This window comes from Tenrec ecaudatus, chromosome 1 (assembly GCF_050624435.1).
Source record: "Tenrec ecaudatus isolate mTenEca1 chromosome 1, mTenEca1.hap1, whole genome shotgun sequence".
NCBI lineage: Eukaryota > Metazoa > Chordata > Mammalia > Afrosoricida > Tenrecidae > Tenrec > Tenrec ecaudatus.
In genome coordinates, this window is record NC_134530.1 from 156,372,078 (window position 1) to 156,394,504 (window position 22,427).

At 45.6% G+C, this 22,427-nt stretch overlaps 1 protein-coding gene across 2 annotated transcripts in view; it reads right to left on the reverse strand.

Annotated features, from left to right (window-relative positions):
* Positions 1-22,427, reverse strand: part of LOC142459093 (neurogenic locus notch homolog protein 2) — a 174,998-nt gene that overhangs the window by 49,079 nt on the left and 103,492 nt on the right. For both annotated transcript variants that reach the window (XM_075560299.1, XM_075560309.1), the window contains exons 6-11: positions 10,205-10,438; positions 7,021-7,176; positions 6,442-6,630; positions 5,280-5,393; positions 4,356-4,469; positions 2,273-2,506 (exon numbers count right to left, since the gene is read on the reverse strand). In XM_075560299.1, coding sequence (XP_075416414.1) covers positions 2,273-2,506; positions 4,356-4,469; positions 5,280-5,393; positions 6,442-6,630; positions 7,021-7,176; positions 10,205-10,438 — 1,041 coding nt within the window. The remainder of the gene's footprint in view (positions 1-2,272; positions 2,507-4,355; positions 4,470-5,279; positions 5,394-6,441; positions 6,631-7,020; positions 7,177-10,204; positions 10,439-22,427) is intronic.

Sequence of the window (22,427 nt, forward strand, 5' to 3'; positions counted from 1 at the left end):
CGAGCCAGTCAGGGTGCAGTATAGCAACGATGAAACATACAACTTTCCTCTAGTTTATTTTTATTTTTTCCCCTCTAGTTTCTAAATGCTCCCCTCCCCACCCCCCGCAACTATCATGATCCCAATTCTACCTTACAAATCTGGCTAGACCAGAGGATGTACACTGGTACAGATAGGAACTGGAAACACAGGGAATCCAGGACAAATGAACCCTTCAGGACCAGTGCTGAGAGTGGTGATACTGGGAGGGTGGAGGGAGGGTGGGGTGGAAAGGGGGAACGGATTCCATGGACCCTGGTTTTCACTCTAGAATGCAAGAGTCTATTTACCAAGAGTCCTTTAACAGACCCTCTCACCCACCCAAGCCCCTGGAACACGGACCTTCTTTCTTCACCCATGACGGTTTGACATTTCTTTCAGCCGCCTGCATCTCTGTGCTTTAATTCTCCAAACAGCACGCAGGGCCTCCCTTCTCCATGCTGCCTGCAATCACTCAGAATCACTTTTTGCCTTTTTTCAGTGACAGCTTTTTAAACCCTGCCTTCTCTCCTCCCCTGGGGAACACACCTGAGACACCCTGGAATGATGATACAATCCCAGAGAAAACAAAGTGCTTGCCAACCCACCACTCACCCGTTTTCCAGCATGTTTCTTATACTGGGAATGATAGCAAAGCCTAAAACAGCCCTTCTATTCTAAAGGCGTCCATTCAATTGCTTGTAAATCTCTCAAATTTCTTTTCGGACTGCAATTTCTCATGTCTGGGGACCAGCCCGGAAGCAAATTGCTTTTGGAAGGTTTCACAAAGATCTATTCAGCGCTGTTAGCGAGCTATCTAAACGTGGGGAGGGGGCAGCATTTTCAGCTGTGAAGGCATGGGATGTTTTTCATATGCTTGAGCAACTCAAAAAGGACTTTGTTTTCACACTTGGCATGTATGAGGTGCTGGATGAAGACCAGGGCTTTGACAAGTTTGAAGAAATGGGTTTGGAAATAACAAAATAAAATGAGGGCATCTAACCACCTCCCCCACCTTTGCCCCCATACACAGGCCATTTTCCTTAAATCCTGAATGTGGTCCCAATAAATCACTCCCTTGTATTGGAAGGGTCCCTTCTAACAAAGCCACACATGGGTTAATCTTCCACTAATGCATGTTCTTTGATCTAACAAATAGTACTTCTCTGTCCATTAACCAGAGTTGTGACAATGATTATTCATCTAATAAGTAAAACAGAATCCACTGAAACCTGTGAAACACTGTGGCTGGGGAAAAGAGCCCCACGCTCCCCCAAAAGGAGGAACATGCCCTCACAACTGACAATCGGTCATTCAGCTGGGGTCCGGGGATGGCCATGAACTCCGGGGCTGGGAAATGGCGGCTCTGCATCCTAATGGACAGACTTCTGTGGTGCCGCAGGGCAGCTCCCGCCTTTAGAGGCCCCCAAACAGCCGGAGGCACCACCGGAGACAAGAGGCAGAAGAAAAGCGTCACATTAAAGGAATGGGATTCTGAAGTAGGGTCAGACTGCTGAAAAAGAGAGGTGCGTTTGGGAGAGAAGAAGATTCATTCAATCTTCATGAATCTGGGGTGATGGATAAAATAAAACGGAAAACCAAATCAAGTCACAAAGCAAAGAGCGTTTTTAAGCCTTAAATCATAATTGCAAATTTTTGGAAGTAATATGCCACCTTTGAAAAAAACAGGAAGGTGGGGGGATAAAGGGGGAACCGATCACAATGATCTGCACATAACCCCTTCCCGGGGGGACAGACAACAGAAAAGTGGGTGAAAGGAGACATCAGTCAGTGTAAGACATGGAAAAAAAATTTATAAATTATCAAACATTCGTGAGGAAGAGAGGAGAAGGGAGGGAGGGGGGAGAATGAGAAGCTGAGACCAAGGGCTAAAGTAGAAAGCAAATGTTTTGAGAATGATGATGGCAAGAAATGTACAAATGTGCTTGACACAATGGATGAATGTATGGATTGTGATAAGAGCTCTCTGAGCACCCCCCCAAATGATTTAAAATGCAAAACGAGACACATACTCAGGAAATCGTCAGGTTGCAAAGCACTGTCCCTAAGTTCTAGGCTGGGTGGACCCATGTGCTGCTGCGCTATGTTTACCTGTAACGGTAGCTGTGTTTCTCAGAGTCAGGGCTATTTTTTAGGTGTCTGAAGGTATGCCAAGAAGGGCGGAGACACCTCTGCAAATTGTTTCTGAGAAGCAGTGAACACTCCACGTCCCACGTAAGCAGAGTGGGCTTACCTGATGTGCCCGGCTGGCAGTTGCACTGGTAGCCATTGACCAGGTCGATGCAGCGGCCTTCGTTCAAGCAGGGGCTGCTGTAGCACTCGTCGATCTGGTCGCTGCAGATGGCGCCCATGTATCCCGGGTTGCAGATGCAGGTGTAGGAATCAATACCATCCTGGCACTGGCCGTGATGGCAAGGATCGGGGTCACAATTGTCTATGTTCTCTTCACACAACACACCTGTGAAACCTTTGGAAAGAATTTCACAAGGACTCATAAACTAAGGCAGAAAACCTCATATCGGAACAAACTACAGCCACTGCACCAGTGTTTACCAACACTCCTCCCATTTCTTAAAACCACTCACGCGGTTTATTGGACTTCATGACGCAGAGTAGAGCTTGCCATTTGTAAAGTGAAGACTGAAGAGTTGTGATTAAAGTTTTGCCAATCAAATTTGTATTGTGCAAATAACTTTCGGGCTCATTCATTGGGTTTCGGTGACTAACAACGCTTTCTGTTTGCCGGTATATCCCTTTTCTTACCAAATTCGACATATCCAAACACACCAAACCCGCTGCCATTGAGTCCGTGCTGACTCCTGGAGAGCTCCGCCTCCCCCGCCCCCCGCCTCCCCCCCGCCCAGACCGTTAACTGTTGACGGCGGCAGGAGAAAGCCTAGTCTTTCCCCCAAGCAGCTGCTGGTGGTTTCCCACTGCCGACCACGCGAATTGCAAGCCGGTGCAACCACGGCCCCACCAGGGCTCCTTTCCATGGGTGCCGAGTGCCACATATGGTTTTATGTATTTTATCTTCCCAATTCCAAGGACAACAAAGAGCTTTTCTGTATTTCCTTTTTCTCTTCCCACAGTGATCTGCACATACGACGGTTTTCATGAACACGGGCTCAGTAAGATGAAAACGAGCCAGTTATGCATATTAAGAAGGAAAGGAGCAATCAGAGGCATCAGTGGACTAACTTTAGACCTTCACCAAAAGGTGTCAACACACCTCTCTTTTTAAAATTCAAGTTCAAGGTCTTTGATCGTTATGCTCCAGGAGGGAAGAATCTGACTAGTGGAAGACAGGATGATGGAACTTCCTCAAGCAGAGCCAATTCTTGAAGAAAAGAGAGGGAAGCCGGGTGGCACCTCAACGTGGCCCAGTCTGGGCAGTTCTACGAGACCTTGGGCTTCCAAGGCCCGAGAAATACCCATTGTCTGCATTGGTTTATGGGAACAAATTTGTCTTCCTGTGGTCAGAGGGAAATCATGCACGTGATACTTAAAATACTTAAAGAATCCCTTTTTTCCCACTAAAATAAGATAATGTTTTGAAGATATAAGTTCTTTTCTCTCTCGAGCAGTCAGAGAAAGAAGAAATGGTGAATTCACCTTTTCTACAAATGTAATTTAAAGTCTAGCTGGTCTCTAGAATACAGGCCTGGGCAGAGCGGATGTGTATGTAGTAGGGGACGATGGGCTGATTCAAATCCACCTCCCAAGTGCAAAATGAGGCCTCAGCTCCAAAGACACAGACTATTTGTGAACAAGCAGCTAAAGTCAGGAAAGGGCAGCAGACACTCACAGCCAGAGCGCTCTCTCCTAATGTTATACACCTGACTCTCAGCGGCGTTAGTTGTCTTTTACGCACAAAACCTGGTACTTACACACTAGCGGTGCTTACAATTCTCAGTCTTTGTTCAGCCACTTGCTTCAAGACACACAGAGACAAGCCTCCTGCAGAGAAGCTTCAGTAGAAAAAATAGCTTTAACTGGAAGTCTGCCCTTTCTCAAAGGAGTAAGTCAAGCCAGCTGGAAACTCACTGTTGCCAAACTCTGTCCCAGAAAGACAGGGGCACCACGTGGAAACAAGCCAGCCAGGCCATCCTTGTGTGCAGGGTGAGGCAGATGCTGTGGCAGGAAACAGTGAAAACAGCACAAATATCCCTGCTGGAAGGGCCTTCTCCTGAAGACAGAGCGGCCCCTGTAAGTGGAGCAGCCAGAGAGAGCAGCTAGCCAAAGTAACACCACCTTAATTGTTGCTCAGGTGGGCCTATGGGGAGGGGGAGGGGCTGTGAAAGTGAGCAGAACCTTACCTGTTGCACACTGGCATTCGTATCCATTTGGGTGATCGATACACTTTGCCCCATTCAGACACGGAGTACTGGAACAGTCATCAATATCAATCTGGCAAACTGACCCCGTGAAACCTGAAAAATGCCATCGGTGACACAGTTCAAAGAGTTATTCCTGGGTCTTCCTTTATTAGGCGGATGATGCCAAAGATGGGTTGGGTTTGGTGACTGGCAGTAGTTCAGCAATAGAGAGAACTGTTCTCCCCAATGGGTAACTGAGCTAGTCCTGTGCGCCTCAGAGGGCACCGAAGACACCTGGGGTGCATTTCTATGCCTGTTTCTCCTGGGTGGGGATCTCACTTCCTGTTGCAGCCCCTGAGGACTGAGAGGGCATACCGGGAGCCCTCAGGCAAGCAAGTGCCGCGAGAGAGGCAACTGGAGCCTTCTCTCTGAGCCAAGGCTACACATCGTGTACGGCAGACAATCTGGCGCGTCTCCACAATAGCTTTGGGAAGGGAAAAGGGAGACAGATCTTGCTTTGGAAGAAACTGACTTGTGTTGTCTGTTTCTAGATCAACTGGGGAAATGTCTGAAAATAACAGTCTCACAGAGGGGCTTCAGGAGCATGCCCCATGGGGGCGGGGTGGAAATTCTGCACAGCCTGCTACCAAGGCTTCGGTGAGGTATCAACTCTGTGAAATACACACAGACAGAGAGGTCATGGTCCATTCAAGAACAGACTTGGACTTCTGGCCACAAAGGATTTGGAAGGTCCACCAGCTAAAACAAACTCCCCATCTTTATACACACACTCCTATCACGAAGCACTCACTTTAATGAGTTCCTCATGCTCGGCCCACACACATGTTCACTCCCTCCTCCCTCCCCTGTGTTCAGCAGGGTTTGTGCTTTCAAAGAAAACAGGGGCAGGTGGCGGGCACTTACCAGGCGGACACTGGCACTGAAAGCGATTGACTTTATCCACACACTTCCCATTGTTCACACAAGGGTTGCTCTGACATTCATCTATCTCCAGCTCACAGTGCACACCTTTGAAACCTGAACAAAGTGGACCACACAAGTGACTCAGCAAGGGGAACTGGAGTACTCTAGCCAAGAGCACTCACTTGTCAAAAATGGTCACATCCCCCACAAGCGGGAACATTTCTGGGAAGGGAAAGGTGGTTCGGGGGTGAAAGGAAGTAGCCACACCGGGCAAAGGAGAGAACTGCACTATCCGTGAATCACAAAGGATTACCTCCAAAGACACAGGTAAGACCTAGATGCAAACTAAGGCTGTGTCATGTGCTCAGAGACCAATCCATACTTTCACAGTAGCACCAGGCCACAAAGTGTCCTGACTCTATGTTCCCAAAGACCAGCAGAGTCTCGGCTGCTGTTGCTCTTAAGGTACGGGTCAAGCTTGGGGAGCCTTCTGTCTGCGAGAGACCAGCGTCCTGCAGCAGGCAGAGCAGCCACCCCGCTCAGCTGGGTGTGTTTTCCCAAATGGCCTCTGCAGAAGAGCTCCCAAATACAAGTAAACATGTGCCTCACTCCGGGTACTTGGCAAGAGTTTGCACAACTGTGGGTAAGATAATTCCAATAAACTGAATGGCAGGACATTTTCAATGTATTAGAGCAGGGGCTCTCATCCTTCCTCATGCCGCGGCCCTTTCATACAGTTCCTCATGTTGTGGTGACCCCCAACCTTAAAATTATTTTTGTTGCTACTTCATCACTGTCATTTTGCTACTGTTATGAACTGCTGTATTCAGAATCAGGAAAGCTTGCTAAATAAAGTGCTCTTCCAATAAATCCTTCATTAAACCAAAGAGTACTTCAGTAAAAGTACTAGTAATCACTTCTGGGGTTTTCTGTTCACATTTCTGAATTTTGACGTAATCAACTTGCTTCAATTGATCTATATAGCTTCAGACATTCTCTTGGTCTGGGATCCTGGAGTCAGGTTCTGGCCATTCATGTGTTTCAATATTCACAGTGCACATAGGGAATTCAGTGCCGGCGAAGTTAGGGGATTGCTATGAATGACCACGTGTCCTGCTATGCGTAGTGTAGAGAAGTCCCCCTCCCTTGACCCCCCATTTACCTGGCATGCACAGACATGTGAACCCGCCAATCTTATCCAAGCAGGTGGCATCGTTCTGGCAGGGGTCTGAGTGGCACTCGTTGATGTCCATCTCGCAGCGAGGCCCTGCATAGCCCTTCAGGCATTCGCAGTGGAAGGCGCCATCTGTGTTCACGCATTTCCCCGCGTGCTCACATGGGTTGCTGTTGGCTGGAACACACAGCACCAATTACTAGGATCAAAGCTTTTGGGAGAGTTTCAACAAACGTGGGCTACAGAGGCAGGGGAGATGCTTGCAGCATGCTGGTCGGCCCTTCAGTGATCTATGTCTCGATTTCCTCTTTCCTTCCCCAATTAAAACAATAAAGAAATGAGACTAGGGCAATATCAACGCTCACGCACCCCCACCCTGCTTTTGATTTAAGTGTCATTGAGGGAGGGCTTTATATTAAGAGTCAAGTACAGACCACTTATGCATTTCAATTCCCAGAGTGGAATATAGAGTTAAGCTGAAAAAAGTTCCCTGCAAAGAGTGGGTGTGTGACAGGGCAGACCGGCGACCTCGCTTGAATATGGCCCTACAGTTACATGTGTACTCACCCATGGCACACTCATCCACATCCTCTGTGCAGTCAGCCCCTTTGTAGCCTTGTGGGCAGGTGCAAATATACTGCCCGTTCAGGGGGTTGGTGTCACACAGTGCCCCCTTGTGGCAAGGATTGCTGATGCATGCATCATCCAGATGACATAGGAGACCTGTCACAGGTTGGGGGAAAGAGGACGTGAAAATGTCTCATGATTAGGTGATCAAAACCCAGTGTTTAGATTCAGACGCAACTTGCCTTTTGCCTGATCCTACCACAGGGACAGTCTGTGACCATCAGCAAAGCTGAGGCAGGTTACCGTAGGAGTCTGTCCCGATCATCTCAAGGCATGCCCTCTGCACACAGGCAGAGACAGACACCTACTGGCTGACAAAAAACGAGGAGAAGACAGGAAACTGGAGGTGTCCATTACCATGTTTAGAAAACAAAAAGAGGTTGACAGTTCCATTTGAATTTCAGATCAACAACAAATTCTTTCTAGTGTAACACCACAAATGCTATATGAACTCTGTGTTTTTCTCTGGTGACCCAACCCTCCAAAATCATGCGCTGGAGGGAGGTGAGACACTAGAATCACCTCACATGCTGCTCCCCTTCTTGCTCCTGAGCTGTAAGAAACCCACTTCGGCTCTGACTTTCCGATTATCAATCTTCTTGCATGTCGATTGTATTCATTCTACTGCTTATTGCTGGGAGGAAATTCAGGAACATCGTTTCTTTAAAAAAATTTTTTTTTGGTAACTTGCAGAGCAAATCAATTGTTCACTCAGCAATTCATACGTGTTTTGTTTCATGACACTGATTGGAATTCCCACATTGTAACGTATCCCTTAGCTCACTTCTCCCTGCTTCCAATTTCCATTCATCTTTCTCCCTATCTCTTCTTGTCTCTGGGGAAATGCTGCCCTTTTGACTTTGAATGGTTGATTCCAAGGCACATATACTTCTCTGGTATCGTTGTTCACCTTATAGACAAGCTCATTGTATGGCTCAAAGTTAAGCCAAGGAGGGGAGTTCAGTTTCCGGCTTGAAGGGTGTCTAAGGGCCATGGTCTTAGGGGTTCAATCAGTCTCTATCCAACCAGTGAGTCTGGCCTTTTTTACAATTCTGAGCTTTGTTTCAAAGTGTTCTCTCATTTTACCCAAGGCTGTCTATTGTGATCTTTTTCAGAGTGGTCCGCAGTGGTAACTGGGCACCATCTAGTTCTTCTGGTTTCTGGGTCCCGGAAGCTGGAGTTTGTATGGTCTGTTAGTCCACTGGACTAATTATTTTCATGTGTATTCCATTTCCTTCACTCTTCTTTTTTTTTCTGGACAGGGAGAGAGACCACTAATTGAACCTTAGATGACCGCTCAAGAGCTTTCAACATCCCAGGCATTACTCACCAAAGCAGAATGTAGAACACTGTCTTTGGGGGCTATGTCTTGCCATTTAACCTCAATGTTCCCAAACACTATGGGCCTGAACTACCAAGCCCAGCAACTCATTCTCTCAAGGTGTTCGGTTATGGCAAAGAAGTCTTCATAGCTTTGTTTCTTGTATGTTCTTCTGTACCCCACAGATATATTTACAGATTATATAAATGCAGATGTAGAAATGTCTTGTCAGACTATGTGTGTACATGTATATATTTCTGTTTATATACACAATTACTCAGAGACACAAACAGGTAGAGACACCGATAGGCTAAAAAATGAGGAGGAGACAAGTAACTGGAGGAATTCTAACACAGTTGCCAGATGTTAGAAATGAAAACAAGAGGATACCCAGTTCCATTTAAATTTCAGATAAAGAACACTCCTCAGCACTGGGGCCTCGATGACTTATGGAGAGGCAAAAGAAATCATTCACACAGGGCAACCTCACTTATGAATGCAGGGATTTGTAGAAAGTCTCTTGTCATACGTAAAAGTTTTATTACTCATGAAGCTCTATCGTCTGTGCATCTTGAAGAGACCAGAGTTCAGTGTTTGAGAGCACCTAACTACAGACCATCTCTCAAGCCTTTGTACGTTTGGAGATACAGAAAATCATGAATTTTTTCAAAATAATATTATTCTATTTTTCTCCTGGCTCCACCACATAGTATTGAGTCAAGAAATTTCAAAAAAATTCTAACACGTTGCTTCCAGTATATGTAAAAATTACTTTCTCGGCGTGTTAGCTAGTTTGCTTGTTTTAATATACAACCTCCAAATTCATTAAAGAGGAAAATTAATGTGAAAGTCTATAGGTCAAAAACATCATTCAGCTGTGCTCCGGCTGGGAGTTTGAGATCTGATCTCATCTACTGCCCTTCTCATAAACCGGAGGTACAACTTGATTGAAGAGAAGCCTGCTGCCTGCCGAGCAGAAGGCCGTCAGCATTTGTCTTAGAAGGAAAAAGCAGCTGGCCGTCACCAGCCATTTCTGAAAGCAGCCTGTTTAGAGTTCCAGCGTCCCTGGCTCTGTTGCCCACCGGACTCCGAAGCGATCAGCAGGCCTAGGTTCTGCCTAGTTCACACGGGAACTGGATTTTCCAGTCTGCAATTAGCTTACGAGCAGGTAGCTAGGGCTCCCTTCCCAAAGCTGGAGGTGGGGCTTTGGGAAAGGTATAACATTTCAAAATTTCTGGGAGGAACATTCTTTCAACTGAAGCTATATTCTTCCACATGGTCCTCCGCCCACGGATTCCCTACTCCAAGAACTAGACGCTGTCAAACTGACGGAGACTGGGGAAATGCTAACTGTGTATTTTGTAGAAACCGGCCCTGAGAGTCATTTTTTCATAGACATTGAGGGCTGGAATGCACTTACACACTGCTCTCTTGTCAACTCCTTCTGAGAAAAATGGATGCTCCCTTCTGAAGAGTAAGTACCTGATCCAGTTATGAGTCACTCTCATTTCTGTGCTGCTTTTCAACCTGAGATCTCAACGGATACCTCAAAACGATCATAGTTACTGCCTTTCTCTTCGTGGAATGAAAAACTGGGGCACACAGAGTGGGAAAGGCCTAAGGGAGAAGACTAACTCAGCACTCTGGCGGGCAGGTTACATTTCCACAAGGACAGTCTTGAGTGAGGTAATCCTAAAGATGGTCATTCAAAACACACCGCTGTTAGGATGCCAGGGAAGCAGCAGCCCTGACCCTTACTTGCCCATCCTTCCCTGGTCCCCGGCTCTCTCCTGTTGTCCTTACCTGCCTTTCCTTCTGGGCACATGCAAGAGAAGGAGGCCACGCGGTCAATGCAGGTGGAGCCCGCAGTGCAGGAGGCGAAGGCACAGTCATCGATGTTCTCGCTGCAGTCATTCCCACTCCAGCCGTTCACACACACACAGCCGTAGCCGCCGTTGCGGTTGGTACAGGTGCCCCCGTTTTGACAGGCATTGGGTTGTAGCAGACATTCATCTACGTCTTCGGTGCAGAATTGTCCTTTTGGGAGAAAGTGCCTGATTAGAAAGCTTACGTCTGAAAGGAGGAGGACACCACCAGCCCCCGCCTACTCCCTGCCATCAGGTGACTTTCCTGAAACTGAGGCACAGTAGAGCTCCTAGCAGACCCAGCCCTTGAGGGATTTTAAGGCCGCCTTAAGCCAGCCACATGATATTTAGAACGGGCAAGTGATTTATGGAATAATGCAAGTTGCCACTCTGAGAAACTGACAACGTGAGGTCTGAGCCACCGTGTCAGAAAGAACCTAAGAGCTGCTGGCACTCTGACACGGTTACGCTGCTGGGACACCGAGTTCAAGCCTGAGAACAGCGAGGAGAGGAGAGGAGAGGAGAGGAGAGGAGAGGAGAGGAGAGGAGAGGAGAGGAGAGGAGAGGAGAGGAGAGGAGCGTCTAAGAGATGCGGGAATGACAAGGAGAAGGGACCTGGGGGTCCGAACAGGACAGCAACTGTGTTATTCGGTGTACCACTCATTGGTTGTGCTATCGTGCCATCATTTTGCCAGACGTTACCTCTAGGTAAAACTGGTAAAGCGTTTGCAGGATCTCTCTGCTATTTCCCACATCTATATGGGCACCTATAATTATCCCAAAATAAAGAGCTTAATCAAGAAAAATGTTAGAGCAAGCAAGGGCAGTAAAAAGAGTTTAAAGATGATGGAGAGCCCGGTAAAGCATGGGTGTGAAAGGCCGTGCCAAGAATCCTAAGAGTGGAGCAGACTTCAAGGGTGTGGACTGGTGGAATCTGACACAGACTACCCACCCATAGAAAATGAGCTGGGGGACCACAGGCTTGCTCTGCCTGAGGAAGAGCCCGTTACAGGATGAGAAACATGAGACGACCGAGGGCTATGCTTCAGTTCAGAGGATGGGGTACTGAGGCAAAGGGTCTTCGGTCCCATAACAAAGAACAAGAGTAAGACTTCAAGCGACAACCAAGGAAAAGTTTATTAACAAGCAGTTTAGTCATCTGAGGTGAAAAACAAGTTGTGAATCGGCCTTGTTGGAAGTCTTTGAAAATCCACTTTAGAGAGCTATCAAAAGGAATGGAAATTCAGATTAACTGCATGCTCTCAAACCTGACAAGTTGTGGAGGGAGGGTGGGTTAGAAAGGGGGAACCGATTACCAGGATCTACATGTAACCTAGTTCCTGGGGCACGGACAACAAAGAAGTGGGTGAAGGGAGACGTCAGACAGGGCAAGATATGACAAAATAATAATATATAAATTATCAAGGAGGGTGAGTGGGGAGGGAGGGGAAAATGAGGAGCTGATGCCAGGGGCTTAAGTGGAGAGCAAATGTTTTGAGAATGATGAGGGCAATGAATGTACAAATATGCTTTATACAATTGATGTACGTATGGATTGTGTTAAGAGTTGTGTGAGGCCCTAATAAAATGATTTTTTAAAACCTGACAAGTTGCTAATAATTAAAACAAACAAACAAAAATACCCTTAAAGTTCTTTAATTCTTTCTTTTTAAAAAGAACACAATGAATAATTCAAAAAAGCATTCTGATGAAGAGGCCTCTTAATGAAAAAACAATGATGTTTCTCTTCCGAAAATGCCGAGGCTGTCTCTAGTCCCCAGAATAACTAGCCGCAATTCAACTGACTCATGTAATTACCAAGGCCTCCAACGTGCCCAGCTATGTCGCCATCGTTGCCGACAGAAGCTGGTTGTACCTGATCTATCCTAAGTGACCACCTTCACTGTACTCTTAACCTGTACAGACAGGATCGCGGAACCCTTGTTTGAACATCCATCTCCCATCAATTGGCTGCAAGCAATCTCAGCGCAGGAGTTGACTGCCTCCGCTGTGCTCGCTCCTCCCTCCACGTGATCCCTGATGAAATGCCATGATCTCACCCTCCTGGTCCCAGCTGACTGAACCCGAATGGAAATCGAATCCAAGCTGCATCACTGTCTCTTTCCCAAATTTTCTGACTAAGAATTCATTTCAGATGAGAAACTAATTCATCTCAGACTAGGGACTTTTGGCCAACCTGCACAGAACAAGCAAGGATGAGGAAAAAGTGACGCACACACAAAAGAGGAAATGCCAACTCCCCGGTGGCACTGAAGTGGCTGACTCCAGTTGTTGCTGAAGTCTAACTGCCGTCTGAGAGATGGCCTTTGCAATATGTCTCCCTTGCCAGTTACGCCCATTTGTGTTGAGTTTCTGTCAGTTACAGCCAGAGCATTAGCTAACGTAGTGCGCGTCAGTGAGTGAGTAGCTAGTGACTAAGGGGAGTCCCAGAGGCAGACACGGGGGCAATCATCTCCCCCAGGGCAGATGAAATCATTTATGATAGAAAACTCTGCTGCTCTCTTACTATGTGCGCTGAAATGCTTCCCCAGAGTAAAAACAGTTGTGTTATGTGGGTGAGATACAGAAAACATGACCAAGAAAGAGGTGAAGCATTTCTGTTACACAGAAAATTGCTGAGATTCTTGCCTCTCATATGTATGCTAATTCAAGAAGTCTATGCTGTCCGCCAAGGAAAATGACTTTCTGGACATGAGTAATTTCATTACTATTTTTCTTTCTGGCTACTTCCGTGCCAATTCAAATATATGGCATTAAAGGTTTAAAAAGGTTTCGCAAAAAAAAAAAAAGGTTTCATGTGCCTCTCTTGTAACACCTAGGCACTTTAATACTGTTGTGAGACAGAAGGAGTAAGCAAAGTCACCCTCAGAATGGACACTGGCACTTAGAGTTATTGATGGCCTCTTATGAGCTTTCACAGAAATGACCTCGTTCAGAGTTGAGGCAACAAGCTCCGAGTAAGACAGTGTCCACTGTGAGGTAACATGTACAGGTGAGCTGGGACTGACTCTAAAACTTAACCACCAGCTGAGGTGTGAGTCTGACCTATCACGCCATCTCAGCAGGCCTGTTTGCCCGAGCGCACAGAAGCAGGGGGATGGAGGGAGAGAAGACAAGGAGCAAATCACATTGCACACGATCAGATGACTGGGGAAACTGTGCCTGCAAACTACTATCCAAAAATGAAGTGGTCTTTGGAGTACAGGTCATGATTTTTTTTTTTTTTAATAAGACTGACGTTTCAAGGTGAGACACCTTCTCTGAAATCCTTAGGGTCTGATACCTGTTAGAGACTATTTGTTAGAGACATGAAACCCAATGAGTCAAGCAAGGCTGGCTTACAAGTAATTTCCTACAGGATGGATAATCGTAATCAATCTAACGTTCAGCACATTTCTTCTGAACAGCACTCTCCTATTCTCATTCCTGCCAGACTTTTTTCCCCCCTTCCTAATTCCAACTCTGTCATCCAATTCTTAAATTCAAAATATAGTGAGCGGTAACCAGGATGCCCACCACGACAGCTTGTTCCAAATTCCCACTGGAATGTCTGCTAAGATACTGTACTTCCTTCATGTCACCACCCTCTTGGCACAGAGAAAAACAAATGCACAAGTCTAAAAATAAGAAAGGTGGAATAGCTTTCCCAAGGTCATGAAGCTAGGATGCGAGAATGTTGATCAGTCTGATTCTGAATCTCACGTCCCTTCCTGGATGTGACTCTTGGTAACTGCAGAAAGGATAGGCCAGCTCACGAGCACAGGATCTGAAGGTCACCAACGAGCACACATGGGACGAAGCAGTAAAACCCGGAGATCAGTGGGTGAAGGGAGACATTGGTCAGTGTAAGACATGGAAAAGAAAATTTATAAATCATCAAGGGTTCATGAGGGAGGGGAAAAAATGAGAAGCTGATACCAAGGGCTCAAACAGAAAGAAAATGTTTTGAAAATGATGATGGCAACAAATGTACAAACTTGCTTGACACAACCAACGGATGGATTGTGATAAGAGTTGTACGAGCCCCCAATAAAATGATTTAAAAAACCAGAAGATCATGATATTAGAATAAGACAAGTTCTTGGTGACTACCGAGAGTGGTCAAGTATACCGTCTATTGTCATCTGTCCTTTCCTTCAGGTCCAAGACAGCAGGAGCCTGGACTGTGGGGAGAAAGTTTACTGAGAAACACCAGGTTAAGACCCCCAAACATCAAAATAATGGAACTCATTCTTCATGGGAAGGCTTAAAAAGAGAAGGGATGGAGAATGCTTGGACTTTGGGATTCCAATATGAATTTGTATCTTGACATAATAAGCAGAGCATGCCTGGAGTCCAAGAGTGGGGAAGAAATGATCAGGACTGCTTGAAGAGTAGTCTGCCAATATAATGTTAGTAGTAAGAGGGCAGCGCGCTAAGTTATGAGCTACCTAGCATATAAAAGCCTTCTGGTAGAAAGGTAGAGTTGCTTTTGGCCATGCTCTACCACGCTACTAAAGATTCTATTTGAACAAGTCTTGGCATGTATCATCCATCATCTTTGTCAACACACAGGTTTGCTGGTAAACTTCCAAAATATGCTGCACAAAGCTCAGACAAGTTTTTGAGGGCATCAATTATGCCTCTTAGTAACCTCCACTCGCCAGAGATCATAGGCTATCACGCTTAACAACTGGACTAAGGCAGTAGGCTATTTAGTCTCTATTTCACATAGGCAACAGACAGAGAATAATAACTTCTTCAAAGTAGGTCTTTAAAACAATCTCTTTTTTTTAATTTTCACTGTGAGTCTGGACTACCCTGGTATGAAACATCACACTACTAGCTCCTTGGCTGATTGATACTTTATACACCTGAGTACCCTATAGCTAGAATTAGTTTTCTATCCAGTCCCTTCTGCCTCTTAGATATATCTCAAATCCATCAATTTCTTTCTATTTCCCCTGCCAAATCATTAGTCCACACAATCCTTCCCCTTAACTACTGCAACAGCCTTCTGACTTTCCCACTTCCACACTTTCCCTTCTTCCATCGATTATCCACATAGTAGCTGGGGAAATATGAAGGTGTATTATTCCTTGGGTTTAAATTATTATTCCTCACAGGCAAAATTCAGATAATATTATGCCTTGCTTAAAGTTTTCCAGTTTCTTCCCACTAACCTTTAAATAAAGTTCAAACTACTTTCTATGGCTTCTATGATGCTACATGCTCATGACCCTCCCTTCCTCCTCTAGCTGACCTTGCCCCTCTCTCCTGCATGCACGTTACCTGGCTTCCTGGTGGCTCTTGGAACATTAAGTTCCTTCCTGTCTCGGTGTCTCTGCAGATGCTGTTCTCTCTACCCAGAACATTCTCCCTTCTGATACGTGGCGGCCAGTTACTTCTTATTCTTCAGCTCTCCCTTAGCACCTAAGAAGACCTCCAAACACACCCCGACCACTGTATCTGTTCATTCAATCCCATCCTGGCATTGACAATGAATTGTTATCTGAATGTACTTATTTAATCTTTATTCTCTGTGCTGCAGTTAGGACTCAAAACTCCATGAGGCAAAGGTGTGCGTCTATCAGTCACCTCAGTAGACATATATAAGCTCTACCAGACACTTGGCACAACATGGTGAATTAGATTTTTGAGAGCATCTAATCCAATATGCTCATGTTATCATGAGGACACCACGACCCAGAGAGGTAAATGATGTCCAGCTAGATGAGACAAGAATTAGAAACACAAAGCATAAAGTTTGAAGAAAAACCAAGTTCGAATTCAAAACGAGGAAGGGGAATCTGAGCTACCACTGAGACCGTGGGTAGTATTAAGAAAGGTGGGGAAGAGGAAGATGGCTCTGTCTGGACAGATGAAGACACTGATACTACCATTTATCTGCATTACAAACAACAACCAGGCAGATCTTTCCTTACTGTCCCAGCTTATGGTCTTGAAGCCACAGAATCATTAAGATTATGGGCACAGCCTGGGGCAATAAACAAACAGAGAGAACCTAATAGGTCTGCAGTGACATGGAAACTATGGCTGGGCCTCGTTAGTATCCAGCTCTAGCCAAGTCAACCGTGGACCATCAAACACAGCACTTACGATCTACAACACACACTTTCATGGCTCCCATAAGGCACCAGAAATTGCCTGGGAAGAGGAGGAGGAGGACCGAAAAATAAAATAAAACTGAAAAAGCACACCCTAAAAACCAGTGTTCGCTGAGCCTTAGCACTCCATGAGGACACCCTCATCCTTCCCAGTCATCTCTCAACCGTAAAGTCTGTGGGAAAAAGTTTTATCACATCAATGAGCAGTTAAGGGTCAGCTTTCATTGCAACAACAATCTCCACACGAGTAACATATAAAATATGAGCTTGGCTGCCCCTTGCCCTGACCTTGTTACCCCTTTCTTATGTTAAATCAAGAGAATCTAGTCTGATCTACCCTTCCCATCATCATTCACCCAAGCTCCTGAGTTCTGGAGTTCCGTGTTTTTCCATATCACAGCAGACTACTCCTATACTTCTATTCTTCAAAACCTTCTCCACTATACACAGGGAATTTTCTATTTCCTCACTGAAGCTGAAGAACCAAGGTCTTGACGGTTCTACAACTTGCTGGGGCTAATGCTATTGAACCATTATTTATACACATTAAAGCCTTTGGTGTTCCTAGTGAGAGACTGTGTGTGTGTGTGTGTGTGTGTGTGTGTGTGTACGTGCACATGTGTGCAAGCATTAGTGTGTACGAGGGAAGTCAAATAGTATTGCTTCCAGAGTTCTAGTCCATACATGTACAGGTTTACGCCAAACAAAATGTATCTACACATCCACTTTCAGTCATCTTGTCTTAGTCACGTTAGGACGCCTTCAAAAAAGGCCCAATCCAAACAATAGCTTCTGGAGGGAATCTGCTGGGCCAATGAAATTCAAGGCAGAGAAGTCAGTTCAGGACACTATGCATAGCAACCATTTTTGAGGATTCCTAAGGGGTAACCTTGATAGACTGTTCTCCACGGACACAGGACATCAGGAGCAAGGATGAAGTAATGGAAAATTGCACTGGTGAGAAAAAGGTCAGGAAAGTCACACTGAGGGATTATTTTCCATCCTGAAAATGCACTTGCTTGGTTTGAGAGGGTGGCACAGGCTGTGAGAATGTTGTTGGGAGGCCTTGCTCTTTCAGAATTGTTTTGCTTCTCAAACTCAAAGAGCGTGGAAAAGGGACTCGATTTGAGTCCTGTGAGGATGTCAACACTACCTTTATGGACATGCTGTGAACTGAAGAGGCAGAATTCTTCAGGGAAGCGTTAGAGAGTACATGTGTACACAGTCTAGAAGTATATGCACCTGGCTGGAAGACACACTGAGAAACAACAGCTTCACATTTTATTTAAATAAAGGTTTCTATGACTTTGTAGCAATACTTTTCGGTGTGGTCTGGGAGGGGAGGGGAGGCCCAGGGGATCGTGTGAACACGCGAGAATACAAATGTAGGCACACACGGGCAATCCCGCGAATGCCCTACCACTGCCTCCACATTCTCGCTTGCTTTGCACTCCTCAAAGGCCTCGTGACTCGTGTTCCCCTTTCTAAACAGCCACCAGGATGATCGCTTAACAACAACAAAAGTAGATTATGCTATCTGTTCAAACCCCTTTGGCGACTTCCATCCACTTAGGGTAAAATTCTAAATCTCCTCTGCATTTCCATCCTACGTTAAGAGTCTACCCTTGAACGGGCCACTGGTGACTCGGGCCATTCTCAACTTTATTTTTGAAAATGATCAGAACCCTTCCTCCTCCTCCTCATCCCTCAGGGTTTTTGCATGTGCTCCCTGAGCTGTGCCTGGAACATTCTTTTTTTTTTTTTTTAAATCATTGTACTGGGGGCTGGTACAACTCTTATCACAATCCATGCATACATCCATTGTGTCAAGCACATTTCTACATTTGTTGCCATCATCATTCTCAAAACATTTGCTTTCCACTTGAGCTCTTGGTATCAGCGCCTCATTTTTCCCCTCCCTCCCCGCTCTCCTTCCCTCATGAACCCTTCATAATTTATAAATTATTATTATTTTGTCATATCCTACACCATCCAATGTCGCCCTTCACCCACTTTTCTGTTGTCTATCACCCAGGGAGGAGGTTACATGTAGATCCTTGCAATCGGTTCCCCCTTTCACCACACCCTCCCTCCACCCTCTCGGTATCGCCACTCACACCACTGGTCCTGAAGGGATCATCTGTCCTGGGTTCCCTGTGTTTCCAGTTCCTATCTGTACCAGTGTACATCCTCTGGTCTAGCCGATTTGTAAGGTAGAATTGGGATCATGATAGCGGGGGTGGGGGGTGGGACAAGGAAGCATTTAGGAACTAGAGAAAAGTTGTATGTTTCATCAGTGCTACACTGCACCCTGACTGGCTCATCTCCTCACCACAACCCTTCTGTAAGGGGATGTCCAGTTGCCTACAGATGGGTCTTGGGTCCCCACTGCACACACCCTCTCATTCACAATGATATGATTTTTTTGTTCTTTGATGCTTGATACATGATCCCTTCGACACCTCGTGATCACACAGGCTAGTGTGCTTTTTCCATGTGGGCTTTGTTGCATCTGCGCTAGATGGCCACTTATATACCTTCAAGCCTTTAGGGCCCTAGATGCTATAGCTTTTGATAGCCAGGCACCATCAGCTTTCTTCACCACATGTGCTCATGCACCCATTTGTCTTCAGCAATTGTATCGGGAAGGTGAGCACACAATGACACGATGTTTTGTTCTTTGATGCCTGATAACTGATCCCTTCGTGCCTGGAACATTCTTATCCTCATCTTTCCTCTAATCGTATTCGCTGTCCACGGGTTATGTCACTTTCTCAAACATGCTTACCCCAAACTCAATTAGTTCTGCCTGTTCATATTCTCACAAAATACCCTTTACTTTTTTCCTTCAAGGCACTTATTACATTTTGAAATTTTACAGATGAATTACCATATATACTCGTGTGTAACCCGAGTTTTGCAGCACATTTTTAATGCAGTTTTTGTGGTAAAATCGGGTGCCTCAGCTGATATTTGGGTCAGCTCATACTCGGGTATATAGGGTCTATGAGGACCATCTGTGCTCCTCAAGAGACTGCAAGCTCCATGAAGAAATGGGAGGTGGGGTCACTACTTAGCTCACCACCAAATCCCTAGAACCTACCAGAGTGCCCAGCTAATGACACTTACCAAGAAGTGCTCAAGAAATATGTGTTAAACGAATGTCCACCTGCTACATTCTTTCTCGCTGAAGTCATGCTAATCCCCAAATAATAATAATCTGCAAGTCACCTCTCATAGCTCTCAAGAACGTCTCTATTCTGTCAATTCATATTCCAAAGTTCCCCTCACCCACTTATCCACCACGCTAACTTTTCACTACGCCGACCTTCCTCACCCCCTCAATGTCATTTCATGTCTGCGACACCCAAATCCACCTTGCCAGCTACTTATCCTTCACCTGTGTCCTAAGGTGGCCGACTAGGGTTTCCTACTCTCACGAGAACCCACGTCTTCTCTCAGGATGCTACCTTCAGCCAGTCCTCTCCATCACTCTACCAAGTGCGTTTATTTGCATAAAATTAAGGGGGGTTTTCCAATGTTTTTCTGTATTCCTCAATGCCTCTTCTAGTAAGGCGTCCTCTCTATCTGCTTCTCTGAAATTCAAATAATTTATTTCAAATTTTCACTACTGACATCCAAGCCAGACAGTAAAATTATCGTTGCTAGTTCTAGAAACTAGACACTGTAATAAATGCTTTAAACTGATAGACAGATGGTATCTTCACATACAATTAATACAGTTTTAGAGATATAAGAGCAAACTTCATCTAAACTGGAGAAAGATACTACAGGACCTCTAGCATGTAAATAAACAGGGACCCGACAGAACCAAGGGCCCAGAATGTAGAGGGGAGGAGGTCACACAAGGAGCAACTGGAAAATGCAATACTCATATTCATTCATTCAATAAATATGCATAAACCATATGCCAGGCCCCGACCGAATCATACTGGAATTTAACAGTGAGCAAAACAGTGACAGCTGCTTTCGTGAAGACCTTGCATGGAAATAGGGGTCTTAAAGGCAGACAATTGTAATGCAAGGTGTTACATGCTCTAATAGAGGCAAGTCCATCTTGCCTTGGGAGCACAGATTAGGAAGAACAGAGAAGAACTCAAGACATGAAGTATTAAGTCAAAGTCCATAGGCTACCCAGGAGGAGTTAGTCAGGGTATGTACAAGTGCACACGTGTGTGAGAGCACGGTGGGAGTGTGGGGAGTGTTTCAGGCAGAGGAAGTGTGTATGTACAGGCATGGATAAATCCGAAAGCATGGCTCATTCGGCAATGAAAACCACATTCACTGTGGTTCCATTATGAGGCATGCATCAGGGGAGTGGAGAGAGATGTGGCTAACAGAGAGTTATATGCAGAGCCTTGAAATTCTATCCAGAAGACAAGGCGGACCCACTGAAGCGTTTTAAGCAAAGAAACAACAAGATCGGATTTGTGTTTCAGGAAGCCCACTCTGGCTGCAGCAGGGAGAATGGACTGAACTCCATCTCACCCCTGCAGGTCAACAGCAATTTAGAGCAGCACATGAGTCCCACTCCTGTGGCCTCTGCAGCAACAAGACAGGCTGTGGGGCATCTGGGGCGGCTCCCGGATGCGGCAGCACCAAAAGAGCAACGAGGCTCCACCACAGGATGGAGAGCCGTGGGGGCTGGGCCAAGGCTGGGCATTCCGAAAGCTGGCCCCGTACACAGTCTTCTCCACACGGAGAAGCAAGTGGTGCCAGCGTAGTCCCCTGTGAGGAGGCCCATACCCTGGCTCTGGCCCCACTTCCTTCAGGCGGCTGGGCTGTTAAACCAGTTTTTATAAAAGAGCCCCCTTACCTCACTGAAAGAATAAGAAGTGAAAAAAAAAATCAACAACACTAACTGCAACCACATTGACATTAAGAGGTTCCAAAGAGAACAGCCTACTCTATTTACAGGCAAGCAGCAACTCTGCGCAGGTGGAGCAAAGTCGAAAGACCAACCTGGGGCCTGGGAAGATCCTGCCGCATAAACCATGGAAAGGAGCCACGTGAGCTGCCGACAGAGAGCATCCTGGTGAACAACGTCCACTGGCAGAGACTAATACACTTTAGAAAGAACTGTACGCTCCAAAACGTAAGACTCATGCACGCTCTGGATGGAAAATTATCTAACTCTGATGAACTGGCTGAGAGGCAGGCAGAAACAGAAAGAACCATGATGAGATGAGTAACTATTGTAAAAAGAGTGCCTTCCAAATGAAAACCCGGATTAGGAGCCAGAACTGACTGAACTGGCGCTGTAGAAAAATGAAGCAGTGGTATGAAGGAAAAGTCTAAGACGCATTGAGGTAAAATTCTTTTTAATTCAAAGGAAAAAATAAGCAGATTACAACATTGCGAGAGAGAGGTTTTAACAAAAAAGAAGGAAGAATAGCGAATGCAAAGACGTGGTGTAAAGATAATGCAGGTTCCTGAAGACAGTAAACAAATAGAAATGCATGCTCTTTTGAGTTAAAGACAGACCCACTACAGATAGAAAGGGCTCAAAGTCCTTGGAGGAAAAAAAATAAAAGATCAAAAGGGAATCTACGTTGGCAAATATTGACTACAAACCAAGGTGTGGGGGTAAACAGGTTACGTAGCATAAAAGAAACATCCATCTGCAAAGGGATTTGTGTCATTTTCACCTCTCAAAGCAAAGGAACAATGTCTAAGTATTTGAGGAGTTTAGGCTGTGACTCAAAAGAATTTAATACCCAGCATGACTTGGCTGCTCCCATCCCCTTTGGGTTGTTATAACATCCAGCAGAAGGCATTGGATATAATAGCTGTTCCATAAATATCTCTTTTTGAAACTACTTATAATCATGCTGTGGGGACTTGAAAAGTCATAAAGTTGTACTAGACACTGCTTGGAATGTAGCCCAAGCCAGACATTGACTGTATGCCATTTGTGCACAAAAGCACTGAAATTTAAAGAGTTTTTTCAAATAGTCAAGAACTCATAAGCTATGCCAATATATACGCTTTTTTTGGGGGGGGAGGATGACT